Here is a 17,500-nt window from a genome sequence, read left to right as displayed (position 1 = left end):
TCAAGACCATCATCGACAAGATGGTGGTGGACAAGAAGGTTCTAGAGATGTTGCCCGGTTCTGCCAGCAAGGTTCTAGAGGCTGTTCTGCCTCTGGTCCAGGTGGACCCAAGGATACAGCACAGGTAAGAACAACAGCTGTTGTTGCACAGACACACAGACACAGACAGGAATGATTGCCCTCACCTTACAGATCTGTTTGTCTGTATGTGACTGTCTAACCCTGTAGTAGAGGCCTGTTTAAAGCAGAGTTGGACACATGTTCCAAGTGATCCAGAAGATTAATTTAGCCCTGTAATGAGCCATCAAGCTGGATTCGCATCAGCATTTAATATAGCATATAGCATATACCATATATATATATATCTCAGCAGATAGCATCAGTGGTGGTGTTATAACGTGTTGCCACCGAATGGCTTGTGAATATGCGCCGTCTTACTCCTCCCTGCCCCCTGCTGTGGAGAGCAGATAAGACACTGCGGGTGATCGCAACGGGCGCTCCATCGCTCTCTCACTGAGTCTCGAGTGCTGTCGTACGCCTTCTTTTAAAGCAGCGTGTCTCGTTTAGCTGCCGAGTGTAGACCCATTCAACCCTTCACTTGTGGACCAAATTAGAAAGACGTTTGATCACTATCAGCTTAAGATGGTTTCATTAGCCTGCGTGTGTGGTGATCTCCTCTGATTGACAGCCCTGTGGAGAGCTACTGTACCATGAAGGCCCTTTAGCCTTTCCTGTAAGACCTCAGTTAGCCTCCAACTCAAGCAAGATGGCTTTGTAGCACTACCTCAGTTAGCCTCCAACTCAAGCAAGATGGCTTTGTAGCACTACCTCAGTTAGCCTCCAACTCAAGCAAGATGGCTTTGTAGCGCTACCTCAGTTAGCCTCCAACTCAAGCAAGATGGCTTTGTAGCGCTACCTCAGTTAGCCTCCAACTCAAGCAAGATGGCTTTGTAGCGCTACCTCAGTTAGCCTCCAACTCAAGCAAGATGGCTTTGTAGCACTACCTCAGTTAGCCTCCAACTCAAGCAAGATGGCTTTGTAGCGCTACCTCAGTTAGCCTCCAACTCAAGCAAGATGGCTTTGTAGCGCTACCTCAGTTAGCCTCCAACTCAAGCAAGATGGCTTTGTAGCACTACCTCAGTTAGCCTCCAACTCAAGCAAGATGGCTTTGTAGCGCTACCTCAGTTAGCCTCCAACTCAAGCAAGATGGCTTTGTAGCACTACCTCAGTTAGCCTCCAACTCAAGCAAGATGGCTTTGTAGCACTACCTCAGTTAGCCTCCAACTCAAGCAAGATGGCTTTGTAGCACTACCTCAGTTAGCCTCCAACTCAAGCAAGATGGCTTTGTAGCACTACCTCAGTTAGCTTCCAACTCAAGCAAGATGGCTTTGTAACACTACGATAGCTTCCAACTCAAGCAAGATGGCTTTGTAGCACTACCTCAGTTAGCCTCCAACTCAAGCAAGATGGCTTTGTAGCACTACCTCAGTTAGCTTCCAACTCAAGCAAGATGGCTTTGTAACACTACGATAGCTTCCAACTCAAGCAAGATGGCTTTGTAGCGCTACCTCAGTTAGCTTCCAACTCAAGCAAGATGGCTTTGTAACACTACCTCTGTCAACCATGTTTGTTGTGTGTTGTCTTTTGGATCATGTTCGCACTACAGTGATTTCTAATTAGACTTTTATATCTTATCATGTGCTGTAACCCAAATCAGCCGACTATACAGTAGAGGAATGCATTGTCATCCTCAGTATGGGTGTCCACTGCATATGGCCCTGCTATGTCCTCGGTGGTGTCAGTGCCCAGTTGGTCCTACGGAGTTAACCCTCTCTGAGGTCGTGATCAGACAGGACGCTGGTTTTGCAGCTCCAAGCGGAAAAACAATGCCCGTTGTCATTTGCGTTTTTATTAAAAGATAGTGCACCTGGCGGTTTACAAGCGTCAAACCGAATCGCGCCCTGTGTATGATGGTGCCCCTGTGTCTGCCCTGTGTCTGATGGTGCCCCTGTGTCTGCCCTGTGTCTGATGGTGCCCCTGTGTCTGCCCTGTGTCTGATGGTGCCCCTGTGTCTGATGGTGCCCCTGTGTCTGATGGTGCCCCTGTGTCTGATGCTTCCCCTGTGTCTGACCGCGCACTTCCTGTCCCCTGCAGCTCGGCCGTGTCGTCGTGTCTGAACCGGGTCTACCAGAGCCTGGGCAACCTCATCCACTGGTCCGACCAGGTGATGCTCGGAGACGAAGACATCAACCTGGACGACAAGGAGACCATCGTGTCCATCACCACGGTGATCAGAGCGGTACTGGATGGCGTTAAGGTGAGCGAGTGTGTAACTTAACTTGTGTGCCGACGCCCTGCTGTGGCCTCTGTTTGACCTTTGACCTATGCTGTGCCCTCCAGGAGCTGGTGAAGCTGACCATTGAGAAGCAGGAGCACCCTTCCCCCACCTCCCCCGTCAAGCCCGTGCCTCCTGTCACCATCCAGGACAGGTGTGTGTGTGTGTGTGTGTGTGTGTGTGTGTGTGTGTGTGTGTGTGTGTGTGTGTGTGTGTGTGTTCCATGGCATTTACTATAGTTGTCCTTTGCCCACTATTGGACCCCTTGAAGTTTTTGGTTTTCTGTTGTGTGCCATGCATGTGTGTGTCTGCTGTTTGGTTTGTGTGTGTGTTTTCTTTTGGTGAGAGCATTGTGAGTTGACACTGAAGTGTGTGTGTAGCACGCCGGAGCCTCCTGCGGATGGGACTGTTGGAGAGAAAGAGAAGGAGAAAGAGAGGGATGGAGAGAAGGATGGAGAGAGGGAGGCGCCCATGAAGCCCTCCTCCACCTTAACGCGGTCCACCGAAGTCCTCAACGACTCCACCGATGAGGAGGTGGCCCCCCCAAAACCCCCCCTCCCCGGGCTGAAGGTTCCTGAGCACTGGTAAGAATAACACACACTCACACTCACTCACACACTCACCATCACCAGCAATGAGGAAGTGCCGCCCCCATATTTAAATGTGTGTGTTGCGGGCTGGAGACTCTCGAGTCTTGATATGACTGTTCAGAGCCTCAGATACAGAGACAGTGCAGATGCGAAAGCCAAGCTTCAGATGGAAACGGGCTGGTTTGACACACACTTTGCACTTATCTAGTAGGTGTGTGTGTGTGTGCTGGTTTTACTTTGCATTTTGCACCTATCTAGTAGCTGTGTGTGTGCTGGTTTTACTTTGCATTTTGGCCCAATCTGAGGCGTGTGTGTGTGTGTACGTGCATGCGTGTGCACGCCAGTGGCTGTGTGTGCTTGGCTTCTCAAAAGTTCCCCAGCTCAGGCGTGATCTGTGAGCAGACTGACCACGACATCCGCAGAGTGTGTGTGTGTGTGTGTGTGTGTGTGTGTGTGTGACCTGCAGCAGACTGTGAGCAGACTGACCACGGCATCCGCAGAGTGTGTGTGTGTGTGTGTGTGTGTGTGTGACCTGCAGCAGACTGTGAGCAGACTGACCACGGCATCCACAGAGTGTGTGTGTGTGTGACCTGCAGCAGACTGACCACGGCATCCACAGAGCGCTAGTCGACGCCTCGTCCGTTACGAACAGAGTACTGATGCTCTGTGGAGGAACTGATACGTATGCGCCTCTGGACACTACGCTGAGCAGGTAGTGTGATACCTGAGGGTGGCAAGACTGGGCAGGTAGTGTGATACCTGAGGGTGAGACTGGGCAGGTAGTGTGATACCTGAGGGTGGCAAGACTGGGCAGTGACAGCGATACCAGTTGACATCAAGATAGTCAGTGACAGTGGTTGCCAGGTTTGCCACATTTTGTGTAAGCCCATTGTTAGAAACCACATACAGACACACTGGATGTAACCAACTTTACATAACGTGTGCCAGTCCAAATCAGTTAATGAAGAGAAAATGTTAATGGTCATATTACTCATCTTACTTGGGAGCTAAATTTAACTCATAACTTAAAAATATGAATTGTTAAAAATATTAATTATTTACCTTTTAGCTGTAAATCATGTTTTTAATTGTAAAGCACTTTGACTCAACATTTTAAAATGAGCTACATAAATGAATGACATTGACCTGGACCTTCACCTTCTGCTGTTCTGGGGTGCGTTTCCCAAAACCATAGTTGCTAACCTGTAACCTGAACTTAGTTGGTTAGCAATGGGAAATGTAGTTAACTAACTTAGTTAGCAACTCACTAACCTGTTAAAAACTTAGTTGGTTTGCAATGGGAAATTTAGTTAACTAACTTAGTTAGCAACTATGGTTTTGGGAAACGCACCCCTGGCTGTCTGTGCCTGCCCTTCCTAAGCGTGCCCACTGGCATCACCCCGGAGTTTGCCCTTCCTAAGCCTGCCCACTGGCATCACCCCGGAGTTTGCCCTTCCTAAGCGTGCCCACTGGCATCACCCCGGAGTTTGCCCCACCGACTGGCACTCTGCTGCTGACGGGCACTCTGCTCCAGGGCAAGGCTGCTGACGGGCACTCTGCTCCAGGGCAAGGCTGCTGACGGCACTCTGCTCCAGGCAGGAAAAGAGAGAGAAGGCAGGAAAAGAGAGAGCCAAAACGGCTCACGTTACCCCAGCGTCCATGTAATGCAGGGAGCAGCATGACTTCATGTGTGTGGATGGATCTGTGTAATGCAGGGAGCAGCATGACTCTTCATGTGTGTGGATGGATCTGTGTAATGCAGGGAGCAGCATCACTCTTCATGTGTGTGGATGGATCTGTGTAATGCAGGGAGCAGCATGACTCTTCATGTGTGTGGATGGATCTGTGTAATGCAGGGAGCAGCATCACTCTTCATGTGTGTGGATGGATCTGTGTAATGCAGGGAGCAGCATGACTCTTCATGTGTGTGGATGGTAGGGGTGTAACGGTTCATGTATTCGTATTGAACCGAAACGGTACGGGCGTCACGGTTCGGTGCATGAATTTACACGGAGAATACACGGTATAAAAATACATAAAACTCGTGTGCGGATTAATTAATGTCATGCGCAATTACTGTTAAGTAGCGAGAGTTACGGGAGTTCTTTAGCGACACCTAACGCTAATCTGTAGCCTTGCCTTAGCTCTGAAGCTCTGATTGGCGCCTATGCTTTTTTTGTCAGGTCGTCGGTCGAGTCCGTCAGTCATTAGCAGCACTAAGGTTAGACCCACAAGAGTTAGAGGATCCGCTGGTCTATTTCAGATCGCAAGTTTGAGAACTTCAGTTACAGTAACGTTAGTACAGGCGAAAGAGTGGTGGATAAGATGAAACTGTGTGTCGGCGTTGTTCAGCAGTTGTTGGGTATGTGAGTGGAAAAAATGCTACACATATTCGAAGCCATCACCCAGATGATGTAGGCTACCAATCACTGAAACGAGGGGAAAAAACTTCCCCTGCGCTTCAGCAGCCTTTGGATACACATACAAATAGGGCCAAAACCTATGGCTTAAATTAAATGATTTCGTAATGACAGAAAGCTATGTAAATCGCGTGGTAATTACCTTTATGTTGGGGTAACTTAACTTCTCACATGAGGTAGTGTTAAGTGCATAGACAGTAAAATAAAGTGACAACGCTAACCAGGCTAATAAACAAACCATGCTAAGGTGAGTTAACGTCAAAGGGCAAAGTCACGTGACTTCTAGTTGTAGGCCTAGTCTGTTTATGAAATGAAAGGAGCAATTTCGTTTTTTAAAAAAAGGCAAAATAGTGTGATATTTCCACAGTTAGTAGGCTAGATTATTACTTTACACACAATAAAAATAATAGTGAGGCAAATTGTAGACCCTTCCATATACAACTAAACACAGATGTTGAAGGTCTTGCTTAAGTGGATTTTTAAAAATCATTTTTCTATGTAATTTGCACTTTCAGAAATAAGAGTGCCTATTAGGCCTATTTTCAGTTTTAGAGCTGATTGTCTTATTTTGTTTACAAGTTACAGATGGAGTCTGGGTACTTATTGTACTGTTTACCCTACATCTTACACACTTCAGGCTGTTGCAGATAGCTCAGGGAAGAGACTGTATGACACTAGGTGGTACAGCCTGAGACATGCACAAAAAAAATGCTTTCTGCATTTTTGTTTTGCTTTTCCCTCCATTGTACCGAACTCGTACCGAACCGTGATGTCCGAACCGAGGTATGAACCGAACCGTGACTTCTGTGTACCGTTACACCCCTAGTGGATGGATCTGTGTAATGCAGGGAGCAGCATCACTCTTCATGTGTGTGGATGGATCTGTGTAATGCAGGGAGCAGCATGACTCTTCATGTGTGTGGATGGATCTGTGTAATGTAGGGAGCAGCATCACTCTTCATGTGTGTCAGTTTTATTTATATCCGTTCCGGCCAGCTTTTCTGTAGATGTGACCTGCGCCTTACAGACGTGTGTGTGTGTGTGTGTGTTTACACACTGACCCATACTAGTGAGCACCTTACAGACACGTGTGTGTGTGTTTACACACTGACCCATACTAGTGAGCACCTTATAGACGCGTGTGTGTTTACACACTGACCCATACTAGTGAGCACCTTATAGACGCGTGTGTGTTTACATACTGACCCATACTAGTGAGCACCTTATAGACGCGTGTGTGTTTACACACTGACCCATACTGCACCTTACAGACGTGTGTGTGTGTGTGTGTGTGTGTGTGTGTGTTTACACACTGACCCATACTAGTGAGGCTAAGGCAGGGGTCCCAAACTCAAATGAGCTGGGGGCCAATTCTGCCAACGTCATCTGATTGGAGGGCCGGCTATTTCTGAAAATGCAATGTTCTTTTTTTCAAATACCACACAAAACTGCAAACAGAAAGTGCTAGCAACCTTAGCTTATAAATAAAATAATGATAAAATAAATATTAATACAAATTATAAAACAAATGAAAAGCATAAAAACAGGTATGTGTGTGTTTCACACCAAATAAAAATATTTTCCTCTCATAACTTTTTTAAACCTGGCAAACTATAGGCGTCAGGGTTAAGAAAGCAACACCATTGGATTTTTATATCAAAATGTCAAAAGGCCATGGCTTGAAAGTGGTCAGAGATAAAGTCCTACTGTAAATGTAAAAATCTTTGAGTAAAACAAAAAGTTTATGAAGGGGGTAAATTTACCCATCTAATTTGCCACTGGATGGCAAGCACCTCAAATGATGCACCTTTCAATAAATACTGGATGAACATATTTGAGCAGGTTTACTTTACTTTTTTCATATTACCCACATAACAAATTAACAGGAAAACACCTAAGATGTATATCAACACCTAAGATGTATATGGTTTCTAAACCACAAGGCCTACAATAAAGTATTCTGGTTAAATCAGTTCCTATCGCGGGTAATCTGAGTACCCAGAAGTTCGCATCATATTGCAGGTGACTTTGTAGTTTAGAGCCCTATTTCTACTAGCCCTGCTGTCTGTACCACGTCCATTACGGACACTATCATCACGATTACCACTGCAACCTCCAAGCTATGTTGGGCAGAGGGTCGAAATAAGCATGGTATGCTTAGTGGACACCGTCGTATACACGCAGATGCACCTCCATTCAATAGACGATCGATCATAATCTCCAAAAGGATATTCTCCTTCATATTTAGAATAGGTGAATAACATAGCCTACCTAAGACTTTATCACACGTAAACGTTTTTCAACATTTGGTGTAGGCCTATTTCTGCTTAATTTCTGCTTCAATTTCTGCAACACTATGGCCTGCATCGCTTCCGCGTCATTACAAATGCACGTCTTTGTGTTTCTCGCGTGTAATACAAGTAGGCCTATTTCCTGAAAACTTTGCGCAGCGATTTTGGGTTTGAATGAAGCTCTGGATGTCTAGCACATAGTGGAGCAGAGTACAAATGAGATTTGTCACCGTACTTGGAACTATCGTCTATTTTAATCAGTATCGTTGTTTGTCACAATTAAAAAGTCTCAAGGGCCGGATTACATTATTATTTTGACATACGTCGCGGGCCGGGTGTTTGAGACCCCTGGGCTAAGGAGACCAGGTGAGACTGGCTCATGTTGTTGTCGGTGCACCTTGCACACTTGACATTATTTCCCCAGCATGGTAGAGCAGAGGTGCAGAAAGGGAACTATATAGTGTGTATTCTGAGAAGGAACTATATATAGTGTGTATTCTGAGAAGGACCTATATATAGTGTGTATTCTGAAAAGGAACTCTATGTAGTCGGCGTTCTGAGATGGCTCGTCTTTAAGGGTTGGAGCCCAACGCAGCAGCAGCAACACATGAGATGAGATGAGATGAGATGAGACTTCCTCTGCAAACTGTTGCCACCTCGCTGCCTGAAACTCAGAAGCAGGGCCCCACCAGAGCCTTGTTTTTTCTCTGTGTGTGTCTGTGTCTATGTCTGTGTCTGTGTCCTATTTAACCTTCAGCCTATTTAACAAAGCTGGTGAAATATCAGCCTCTTGTACAGCATATTTGCGGTCGTAGCTCCAAATCCCAATATCTTGTGCTTATATTTGGCAGGTTGGGTCACGTACAGTACATAGGCTGATCACTAGGGGTCTCAGCATAGCTGGATTTACAAAAGTGATTTCATCCATTATTAGACGTCTGGAAGTGTTGTATCCAAGTGTCCATAACATCTGTTGTGCTGTTGCTTTGTTATTGTCAACAGTCACATGACTGAATCTTTGCTGAGCAATGATTACACACATTAAATTTGTGTCCTAACGTAATATTTATTCTGACTTGTGGACACAAATAAAGAAGTAAAGTGTGTGTGTGTGTGTGTGTGTGTGTGTGTGTGTGTGTGTGTGTGTGTGTGAGAGCGAGTTAGAACAGAGATGGTGAATCACACCGGCGAAGTCTAGACAGAGCAAGTGTGTGTGTGTGGCCAGAGGCTGTCTTGTTTAGACTGGGTCTCACTCTTACGAGCCCTCAAGACGACACGTCCTCCTTAACACACGCAAGCGTCATTCTTCCAGTCTAAGATCATGACTGTGTGTGTGTGTGTGTGTGTGTGTGTGTGTGTGTGTGTGTGTGTGTGTGTGTGTGTGTGTGTGTGTGTGTGTGTGTGTGTGTGTGTCGGGCAGCTGAGGATATTGCCACACATAGAAGTATGTTTTGTTTTTCCTTGGGTCTCTCTGCTATCCTGTTCTCATCTTCTCTGTGGATGACCTGTTGTTAGCTGGACATACGCCAATATAAAATATAGCCCTGTGTGTGTGTGTGTGGCTTTAACCAGCTGTGTGGATGAGCTGTAAGTTGGACAAACACCAGTGATGTCAGTATAAAATAATGTTCACTCTGTGCGTGTGTGTGTGTGTGTGTGTGTGTGTGTGTGTGTGTGTGTGTGTGTGTGTGTGTGTGTGTGTGTGTGTGTGTGTGTGTGTGTGTGTGTGTGTGTGTGTGTGTGTGTGTGTGTGTGTGTGTGTGTGTGTGTGTGTGTGTGTGTGTGTGTGTGTGTGTGGATGAGTTGTCAGTTGGACAAACGCCAGTCATGTCAGTGTAAGATAATGTCCCTGTGTGTGTTGCGTTGTCTCCAACCAGCTGTGTGACTGAGCCGCTAGTTGAAGAGGTCCCAGTCATGTTATAGTGAGTTGTGTGTGTGTGTGTGTGTGTGTGAGTGAATGAGCCTTTAGTTGGAGGCATGTCGGTAGTGTTGGTGATGTCACACTCCACACACCAACCACGGCCTAGTATCTTCTGCCACAGGATGTGGAGAAACAGTCCTACATCAGAACCCCTCCTCCTCTCTCCACCTCCTCCTCTCTCCACCTCCTCCTCTCTCCACCTCCTCTCTCCACATCCACTCTCCACATCCACTCTCCACCTCCTCTCTCCACCTCCACTCTCCACCTCCTCCTCTCTCCACCTCCTCTCTCCACCTCCTCCTCTCTCCACATCCTCTTCTCTCCACATCCTCCTCTCTCCACATCCTCCTCTCTCCACATCCTCTTCTCTCCACATCCTCCTCTCTCCACATCCTCCTCTCTCCACCTCCTCCTCTCTCCACCTCCTCTCCACCTCCTCCTCTCCACCTCCTCTCTCCACCTCCTCTCTCCACCTCCTCCTCTCTCCACATCCTCCTCTCTCCACCTCCTCTCTCCACATCCTCCTCTCTCCACCTCCTCTCTCCACCTCCTCTCCACCTCCTCCTCTCTCCACATCCTCCTCTCTCCACCTCCTCTCTCCACCTCCTCTCTCTCTGTTAGTGAGACTGTGTTGTGAGGTGGTGTGTGTGTTGCTCTGTGTGTTAGCTGTGTTCGTGAGACTGTGTGAGGTGGTGTGTGTGTTGTTCTGTGGGTTAGCTATATTAGCTGTGTTAGTGAGACTGTGTGAGGTGGTGTGTGTTTTACAATGCAGACTTTGCTAGTTTAGTGAGGTTTGCTTGAGTGTTGTGTATCGGCACTGTGTAAAAAAATACAGAACTTCTCACTGTGTTGCGTTTGGCATTAGTTTAAGTGAAACAGCAGGGCTACAGCTGTGTGTGTGTGTGTGTGTGTGTGTGTGTGTGTGTGTGTGTGTGTGTGTGGTGTGTGTGTGGTGTGTGTGTGTGTGTGTGGTGTGTGTGTGTGTGTGTGTGTGTGTGTGTGTGGTGTGTGTGTGTGTGGTGTTTGTTTTGTGTGTTTGTTTTGTGTGAGAGTGCGGGAGATCAGTGACTCCAGGGGCTTAGAGGAGAGCTGTGGTCTGTGGCCAGAGATGCATTCCACCGCTGGAATGAGGAGAATGTAGCCTCTTCACACACATACACTCTTCACACACACACACACACACACACACACACACACACACACACACACACACACACACACACACAGGAGAATGTAGCCTTTTACTTTACCTTCATGATTTTGATGAATTTGAAGAGGAGTTTCTCTCGGTCCTGGGCTTTCTCCTGGAGGATGATTATGGAGCGGACCCTGTGCCACGACACACACACACACACACACACTTCACACACACACACACACACACACACACACACAGGAGAATGTAGCCTCTTCACACACACACACACACACACACACAGGAGAATGTAGCATCTTCACACACACACTCTCATAGCAGCTCTCATAGCAGCCTCCTCACACATGTACACTCCTCACACACACACACTCTCTCTCTCTCTCAGAACAGACGCTCACTTAACACACTCTCCATACACACACAGACACTCTCATAAAAGCCTCCTCACACACGTACAGTCTTCACACACACACACACCCTCTCCTCACCCACACACACACACACACATGCTCATAGCAGTAGACTCTTCACACACATACTCTCCACACACACACACACACACACACACACACTCACATGCAAATGCACACTCTCTTCTCTTGCCATCTCCACTGTCTCTAATCCTGCCTCAGCTTTGTGTGTGTGTGTGTGTGTGTGTGTGTGTGTGTGTGTGTGTGTGTGTGTGTGTGTGTGTGTGTGTGTGTGTGTGTGTGTGTGTGTGTGTGTGTGTGTGGAGAGTATGTGTGTGTGTGTGTGTGTGTGTGTGTGTGTGTGTGTGTGTGTGTGTGTGTGTGTGTGTGTGTGGAGAGTATGTGTGTTATATAACCTCAGTTGGTCCCTGGTGTGTCTCATCCTTCTCAATCCGCTCCACAGTATGTAAGTAATGTGAACGAAGGGACAGTTACTCTGTGAAACATAATTAAACCCTGCTTTCTTTTTCTCTCCCTCTCTCTCTCACTCCCTCTCTTGCCCTCTTGCTCTCCACCATGTTTCTCTCTCTCTTTACCTCTCCACCAATCTCTCCCTCTCTCCCTCTCTCTCTCCTTCTCTCTCCATATCTCTCTCTCTCTCTCTCTCTCTCCCTCCCTCTCTCTCTCTCTCTCCCTCTCTCCCTCTCTCCCTCTCTCTCTCTCTCTCCATATCTCTCTCTCTCCCTCTCTCTCTCTCTCTCTCTCTCCCTCTCTCTCTCTCTCTCTCTCTCTCTCTCTCTCTCTCCAGTCCTCCAGCCCTTCCTCCTAAGAAGCGCCAGTCGGCTCCGTCTCCCACACGTGTGGCAGTGGTGGCGCCCATGAGCAGAGACACCAGCGGCTCCAGTCTTCCCATCGGCATCACCAAACAGGTGTGTGTGCGTGCGTGTGTGTGTGTGTGTGTGTGTAGATGAGTGATGCTTGTGTGCGTGTGTGTAGATGGGTGATGCTTGCGTGTGTGTGCGTGCGTGTTGGTGTGGATTTTGTGAAAGAAATGGACAGATTGATTTAAAAATTATGACATAACCATCAACACAAGCATTTACAAAGCATGATTATTGCAGTACTTGTTACTTATTCATGTTTTTCTTTCACCTTTTTCATTTACATTATTAGTAATTAGCCACTGTACAACTGTACACTGTAGGCCACTGTACAAACTATTACTACTTAGAACAGTGGTCCCTAAACTACGGCCCGCCACCTCATTTTGGGTGGCCCCCCAAAACATGTCCGTGGTATATAGCAACCGGCCCGCACGGGAATACGACATCGTCAAACTATAACCTCCGTAATTTCCCCCATTCATTCTCTATGGCGAGTCTTAACAGTACACATGTAATACTCTTTTTATCCACTGGTGGTTGTTTTGGCGCTGTTTCGCGTTTGCCATCAAAAACGCAATGAAATGTAGGCCTAACAATGTACAGTAAGAGGCCTGTGCTGAATGCATCAGTGCTCAAAGTATTCTAAAAGTTTATCAATGAATTGTTAATAACTAACTAACTTATATTCAAGTCATATTTCTGGGATTTTCTGGGATAATTATTTTTATTTGTTCAAATGTTCATACAATGTTCACAAGTTCAGGTGAGTGAAAGTTAGAATGGTGGTCATTTCAGACCACTTCTGCACTTCATAAAATTCTCATAGTTTGAGAACTTTACATTTTCAGAGTTCAGAGTTCACACATTTTTAATGAACTATACTTTTGGGACTACCTGCTAATACTTTTGGGAATGCAAAAGTCTTTTTATTAGTATTATTTAATTTCTAGTTACATTTTACACTGATATGGCATGATGGCAATATAAACACAGCTAACAATGGTATTAAATTGCAATAGCCTATAGATTAAATGTAATGGAATATTCAACTAAGGTAGACTGCTGTTGTTCACAGCACTAAGCTATTTATGGTTACTGATATACTCCGAGTCTCTGGCCCTCTCTTACAGCCAGGCATAGTAAGCTGGCCCTCGGAAGAAAAAGTTTGGGGACCACAGACAGTGCTGTGCATCAGTTAAGACATTTATTTATATAATAACATTTATTTATTTACGATACATTTTATGATGCATTAAAAAATAATTGATGTCCTATTTTAATTAAGGCATTAAGACAAAAGGCAAAAGATGTTTTTTTATTCCTCCCTTTAGTCAATTTCAGCATGGGTGTCTTAACTTTTGCACAGCACTCTATAAACTATAAGACTTCTCTTTCATGTCATTACACTGTATTGGTGCTGTGCAAGTCGAATTGAGTGCCTGTCACTTTAATGCCGTGACGGCCCGTGAGGCTTGCTTGATTCTCACGGTTTTAAGCTAACTTAGTAGCGTTGTTGTGCATGGTGCATAAGAATATGTGGATGAAATGAATTATGTTTCCCATGTCATTTGGTAAAATAAATGTTCAAAAACTCTAAGAAAATCTATCTTGGATTATAGCAGATAAGTGTCTTGTATCATTTCTATAATTTTGGTAAGCTCTACAGGAATTACAAACTATCTCCAGATGTAAATGGTTGCGTATCCTATTACTCAAATTCAATTAAACCCACCAATAGGCTAGCTAGAACTTAGTTTCACAGCCTAGGTATGTTAGCAACACAGGGCTTGAAAGCATTGCCTGTATCACAAACAAAAACGAAACACTGCGTGGAATTTATCTGGGAATAGGCTACTGAAGGTAGGGGCGAGCTACCTCGCTGGCGTGTTTAATTTGGTTCCTTGGTTAACATAATGAAGCCTACGTTTTTTTGCACAAAATTGCGTCTGCTAATAAACTTAAACATAAACACAAACAAGCGTGATCTCCTGTGGAATCCCTGACTGCGCCTTCAACGTTAGCCTACTATCATTTGTTGACATCAAACCTGAACGAACGGCAGCTGTTCCTGAAGTTCAGCGCTGCGCCGCTGATGAATACATTGTAGGGGAAACACTGGTGTGTGTGCGTGCGTGCGTGCGTATGCGTGCATGATCGTGTTTGTGTTTGTGCTACTGAGGTCTACCTCACATGAGCTGTTCATGAACCATGAACCTGTTCATGAACTCAAATCTGCTGTTCTCATGAGGCCACGTGTCTGTCAGAATAGAAAGTCCCTAAAATACAAAATATCAAAATATATAAAAACGCCAAGCTGCTCAGAACAAGTTTGCTCTAGAAAGTGAATTCTACAGCAGAAAATTGTCTTTGTGTGTGTTTGTTGGGCCCATGGGCACTTGCTTATCTGTGTGTGTGTGTGTGTGTGTGTGTGTATGGTGTGTGTGTGTGTGTGTGTGTGTGTGTATGGTGTGTGTGTGTGTGTGTGTGTATATGGTGTGTGTGGTGTCTGTGTGTGTATGGTGTGTGTGTGTGTGTGTGTGTGTGTGTATGTATGGTGTGTGTGTGTATGGTGTGTGTGGTGTCTGTGTGTGTATGGTGTGTGTGTGTGTGTGTGTGTGTGTGTGTGTGTGTGTGTGTGTGTGTGTATGGTGTGTGTGTGTGTGTGTGTGTGTGTGTGTGTGTATGGTGTGTGTGTGTATGGTGTGTGTGCTGTCTGTGTGTGTATGGTGTGTGTGTGTGTGTGTGTGTGTGTGTGTGTGTGTGTGTGTGTGTGTGTGTATGGTGTGTGTATGTATGGTGTGTGTGTGTGTCAGGACTACGAGGCGGACGCGCTCCAGCGGCGCTTCTCTGGGGGAAGTCACTCGTACGGCGGCGAGTCTCCGCGTCTGTCCCCCTGCAGCAGCATGGGCAAACTCAGCAAGTCGGACGAGCAGCTCTCCTCCATCGAGCAGGACAGTGGACAGTGCTCACGCAACACCAGCTGTGAGACGCTGGGTAAGACACACACACACACACACTTATACTTATACTTATACACACTACTTATACACACGTCCATGAGCCTTCTCTTCCTGCAGTCACCTCTATGGGGTCCCCACATCCCTAGATAACATATACACACACACACACACACACACACACACGTCCATGAGCCTTGTCTTCCTGCAGCAGTCTCGTGGGCTGACCACATCCCTACATATATACACACTCTCACACACACACACACACACACACACACACACACACACACACACACACATCCATGAGTGGCCTCTGTGGGCTGACCACATCTCTGTGTGAGTGACGGGGGGAAATGAGGGTGGTGTTGATGGGAAAGGTGTGTTGTCATGGGCACCCCTCATGAACCGTCCGCTTACTGCCCTCATCCCCTGAGGAAGGAAGGATGTGGTGTGTGTGTGTGTTGTCTGATGGACTGACCCTCACCCCCCTTCCTCGCATCAGGTCGTACGTGAGCCCCTCCCCATTTGTTGTGTTATATAAGATGCTAGCTGTTAGCCTGGCAAGCCAAACTCACTCACAAATTGAATAGAGTCTGGTCTCTAGCGATTGGGAATCATTTACAAGCTTTTTTTTTTTTTCCTTTTCAAAATTACAAACTGACAAAAAAACAACATTGGTGGTCAGGAAACAGTCTATGTGAGCCTATATTTGCCATTCTTCCGACTGTCGACAGGCGCTGGTACAGTACTACCGTTTATCACAGCCCCTTACGGTTTGGAATCTACATGTGGCACACTGAATTGGCCTGAGTAAGTGGTAGTGTTGGCTAGATCAGATGTTAGCTGTGTCCAAGCTGGCTAAATTGGCCTGAGTAAGTGGTAGTGTTGGCTAGATCAGATGTTAGCTGTGTCCAAGCTGGCTAAATTGGCCTGAGTAAGTGGTAGTGTTGGCTAGATCAGATGTTCGCTGTGTCCAAGCTGGCTAAATTGGCCTGAGTAAGTGGTAGTGTTGGCTAGATCAGATGTTCGCTGTGTCCAAGCTGGCTAAATTGGCCTGAGTAAGTGGTAGTGTTGGCTAGATCAGATGTTAGCTGTGTCCAAGCTGGCTAAATTGGCCTGAGTAAGTGGTAGTGTTAGCTAGATCAGATGTTAGCTGCCTGTGTCCAAGCTGGCTGAATTGGCCTGCATACGTTTTAGTGTTAGCTAGATCAGATACTAGCTGTATCCAGGGAGATTGAATTAGCCTGCATGAATTTGAGTGTTAACTGGAAGTTAGCTGTATCCATGCAGAGTGTTACCAGGATGTTAACTGACTCCATGCTGAGTGAATGGTCCTGAGTGACGGAATTAAAGGACTAGGGCGAGACGAAAAACTCTTGACGCACATTCAGTCTAGAGGCAATAGTCATGCTATTACAGCACGCAAAGAAAACAAGTGGTTCCGCTTAAAAAAAAGCCGACTTGTTCAGTTTGTGTATCTTTCTTTGGCCCTAACAGAGATAGCATGGATAGTTAGCTTGTTTACAGTTGATTCCATTGTTGCGAAGCCTGCTTCCAGGCTCAACCGCCGTCCTGCTATGATTGTTATAGTTACCATTCCTAAGCATTGATATGGAATGGTGCTTACACTTTTTTTTTTACCAGATCTACTTCATCGGTGTCCCGTTATTCGATAGATAGATAGATAGATAGATAGATAGATAGATGTTTTATTGATCCCCAAGGGGAAATTTAGAATTAATATCCACCCCGCCAGCCAATCAGAACCATGGTTAACTGCGTCATTACATGCTGCATCCATATTCATGGCTGATGGGGATGGGGGGGGGGGGGTTGTGCATGCAGGCTGCTGTTCTGCTGAGAAGGTGGTTTCTGGGAAGTGTGTGTGTGTGTGCGCATGTGTGTGTAGAGCCTGTGCTAGGGTTCATCTGGAAACATGGCCTCTGTCAAGGACCGTCTCATCTAATCCATCTCTCTCTCCTGTTTATCCTTTCATCTCTTGGTTCTTTTTTTATCCTTTCATCTCCTTGTCTATATCACTCTTCTCCTTCACCCCATTCTTTTCTTCATTCACTCCATCCTTCTCTCTTCTACTCCTCCACTGTTGCTTTGCCTCGTTCTCTCCATCCCATACTCCACCCACTCTGGCTTTCTTATAGCCATATTTTGCATCTTTGCGTATTGAAGTGTTTTGATCTTTTTTTTTCTATTATGGAAGGTTTGATTTCCAACTGATGAAAGTTTTAAATAAAGTATCTTCTCTCTCTCACACACTCTCTCTCTCTCTCTTTCTCTCTCTCTCTCTCTCTCTGTCTCAATTCAATTCAATTCAAATAAGCTTTATTAACATGACAAGAGTGCTTGTGTTGTCAAAGCATGTATACAGATTCAATACATAAATATATAAGATAAACAAAATAATGTTGATTAAATAATAGTAATAAGAAGGAAATTAAATGAAAATAAATAAATGATAATAAAAAATATGAATTCTCTCTCTCTCTCTCTCTCTCGCTCTCTCTCTCTGCAGACA

At 45.8% G+C, this 17,500-nt stretch overlaps 1 protein-coding gene across 1 annotated transcript in view; it reads left to right on the top strand.

Moving 5' to 3' along the window:
- LOC143106469 (rap guanine nucleotide exchange factor 1-like) overlaps positions 1-17,500 on the top strand; it is a 52,492-nt gene that overhangs the window by 26,068 nt on the left and 8,924 nt on the right. Inside the window, exons 3-9 of the mRNA XM_076270745.1 lie at positions 1-124; positions 2,155-2,317; positions 2,401-2,489; positions 2,716-2,919; positions 11,932-12,052; positions 14,821-15,001; positions 17,498-17,500. The exon at positions 1-124 is cut by the window's left edge and continues 55 nt beyond it; the exon at positions 17,498-17,500 is cut by the window's right edge and continues 576 nt beyond it. Coding sequence (XP_076126860.1) covers positions 1-124; positions 2,155-2,317; positions 2,401-2,489; positions 2,716-2,919; positions 11,932-12,052; positions 14,821-15,001; positions 17,498-17,500 — 885 coding nt within the window. The remainder of the gene's footprint in view (positions 125-2,154; positions 2,318-2,400; positions 2,490-2,715; positions 2,920-11,931; positions 12,053-14,820; positions 15,002-17,497) is intronic.

The sequence above is a fragment of the Alosa pseudoharengus genome, unplaced genomic scaffold (genome assembly GCF_046254945.1).
Source record: "Alosa pseudoharengus isolate Yale_2024_CS ecotype anadromous, Long Island Sound unplaced genomic scaffold, YU_APseudo_1.1 YU_APseudo_1.1_scf_6, whole genome shotgun sequence".
In the NCBI taxonomy this organism is placed as follows: Eukaryota; Metazoa; Chordata; class Actinopteri; order Clupeiformes; family Clupeidae; genus Alosa; species Alosa pseudoharengus.
The sequence above is the reverse complement of the archived record's forward strand: the minus strand, read 5'-3'. Positions and strand labels throughout refer to the sequence as shown.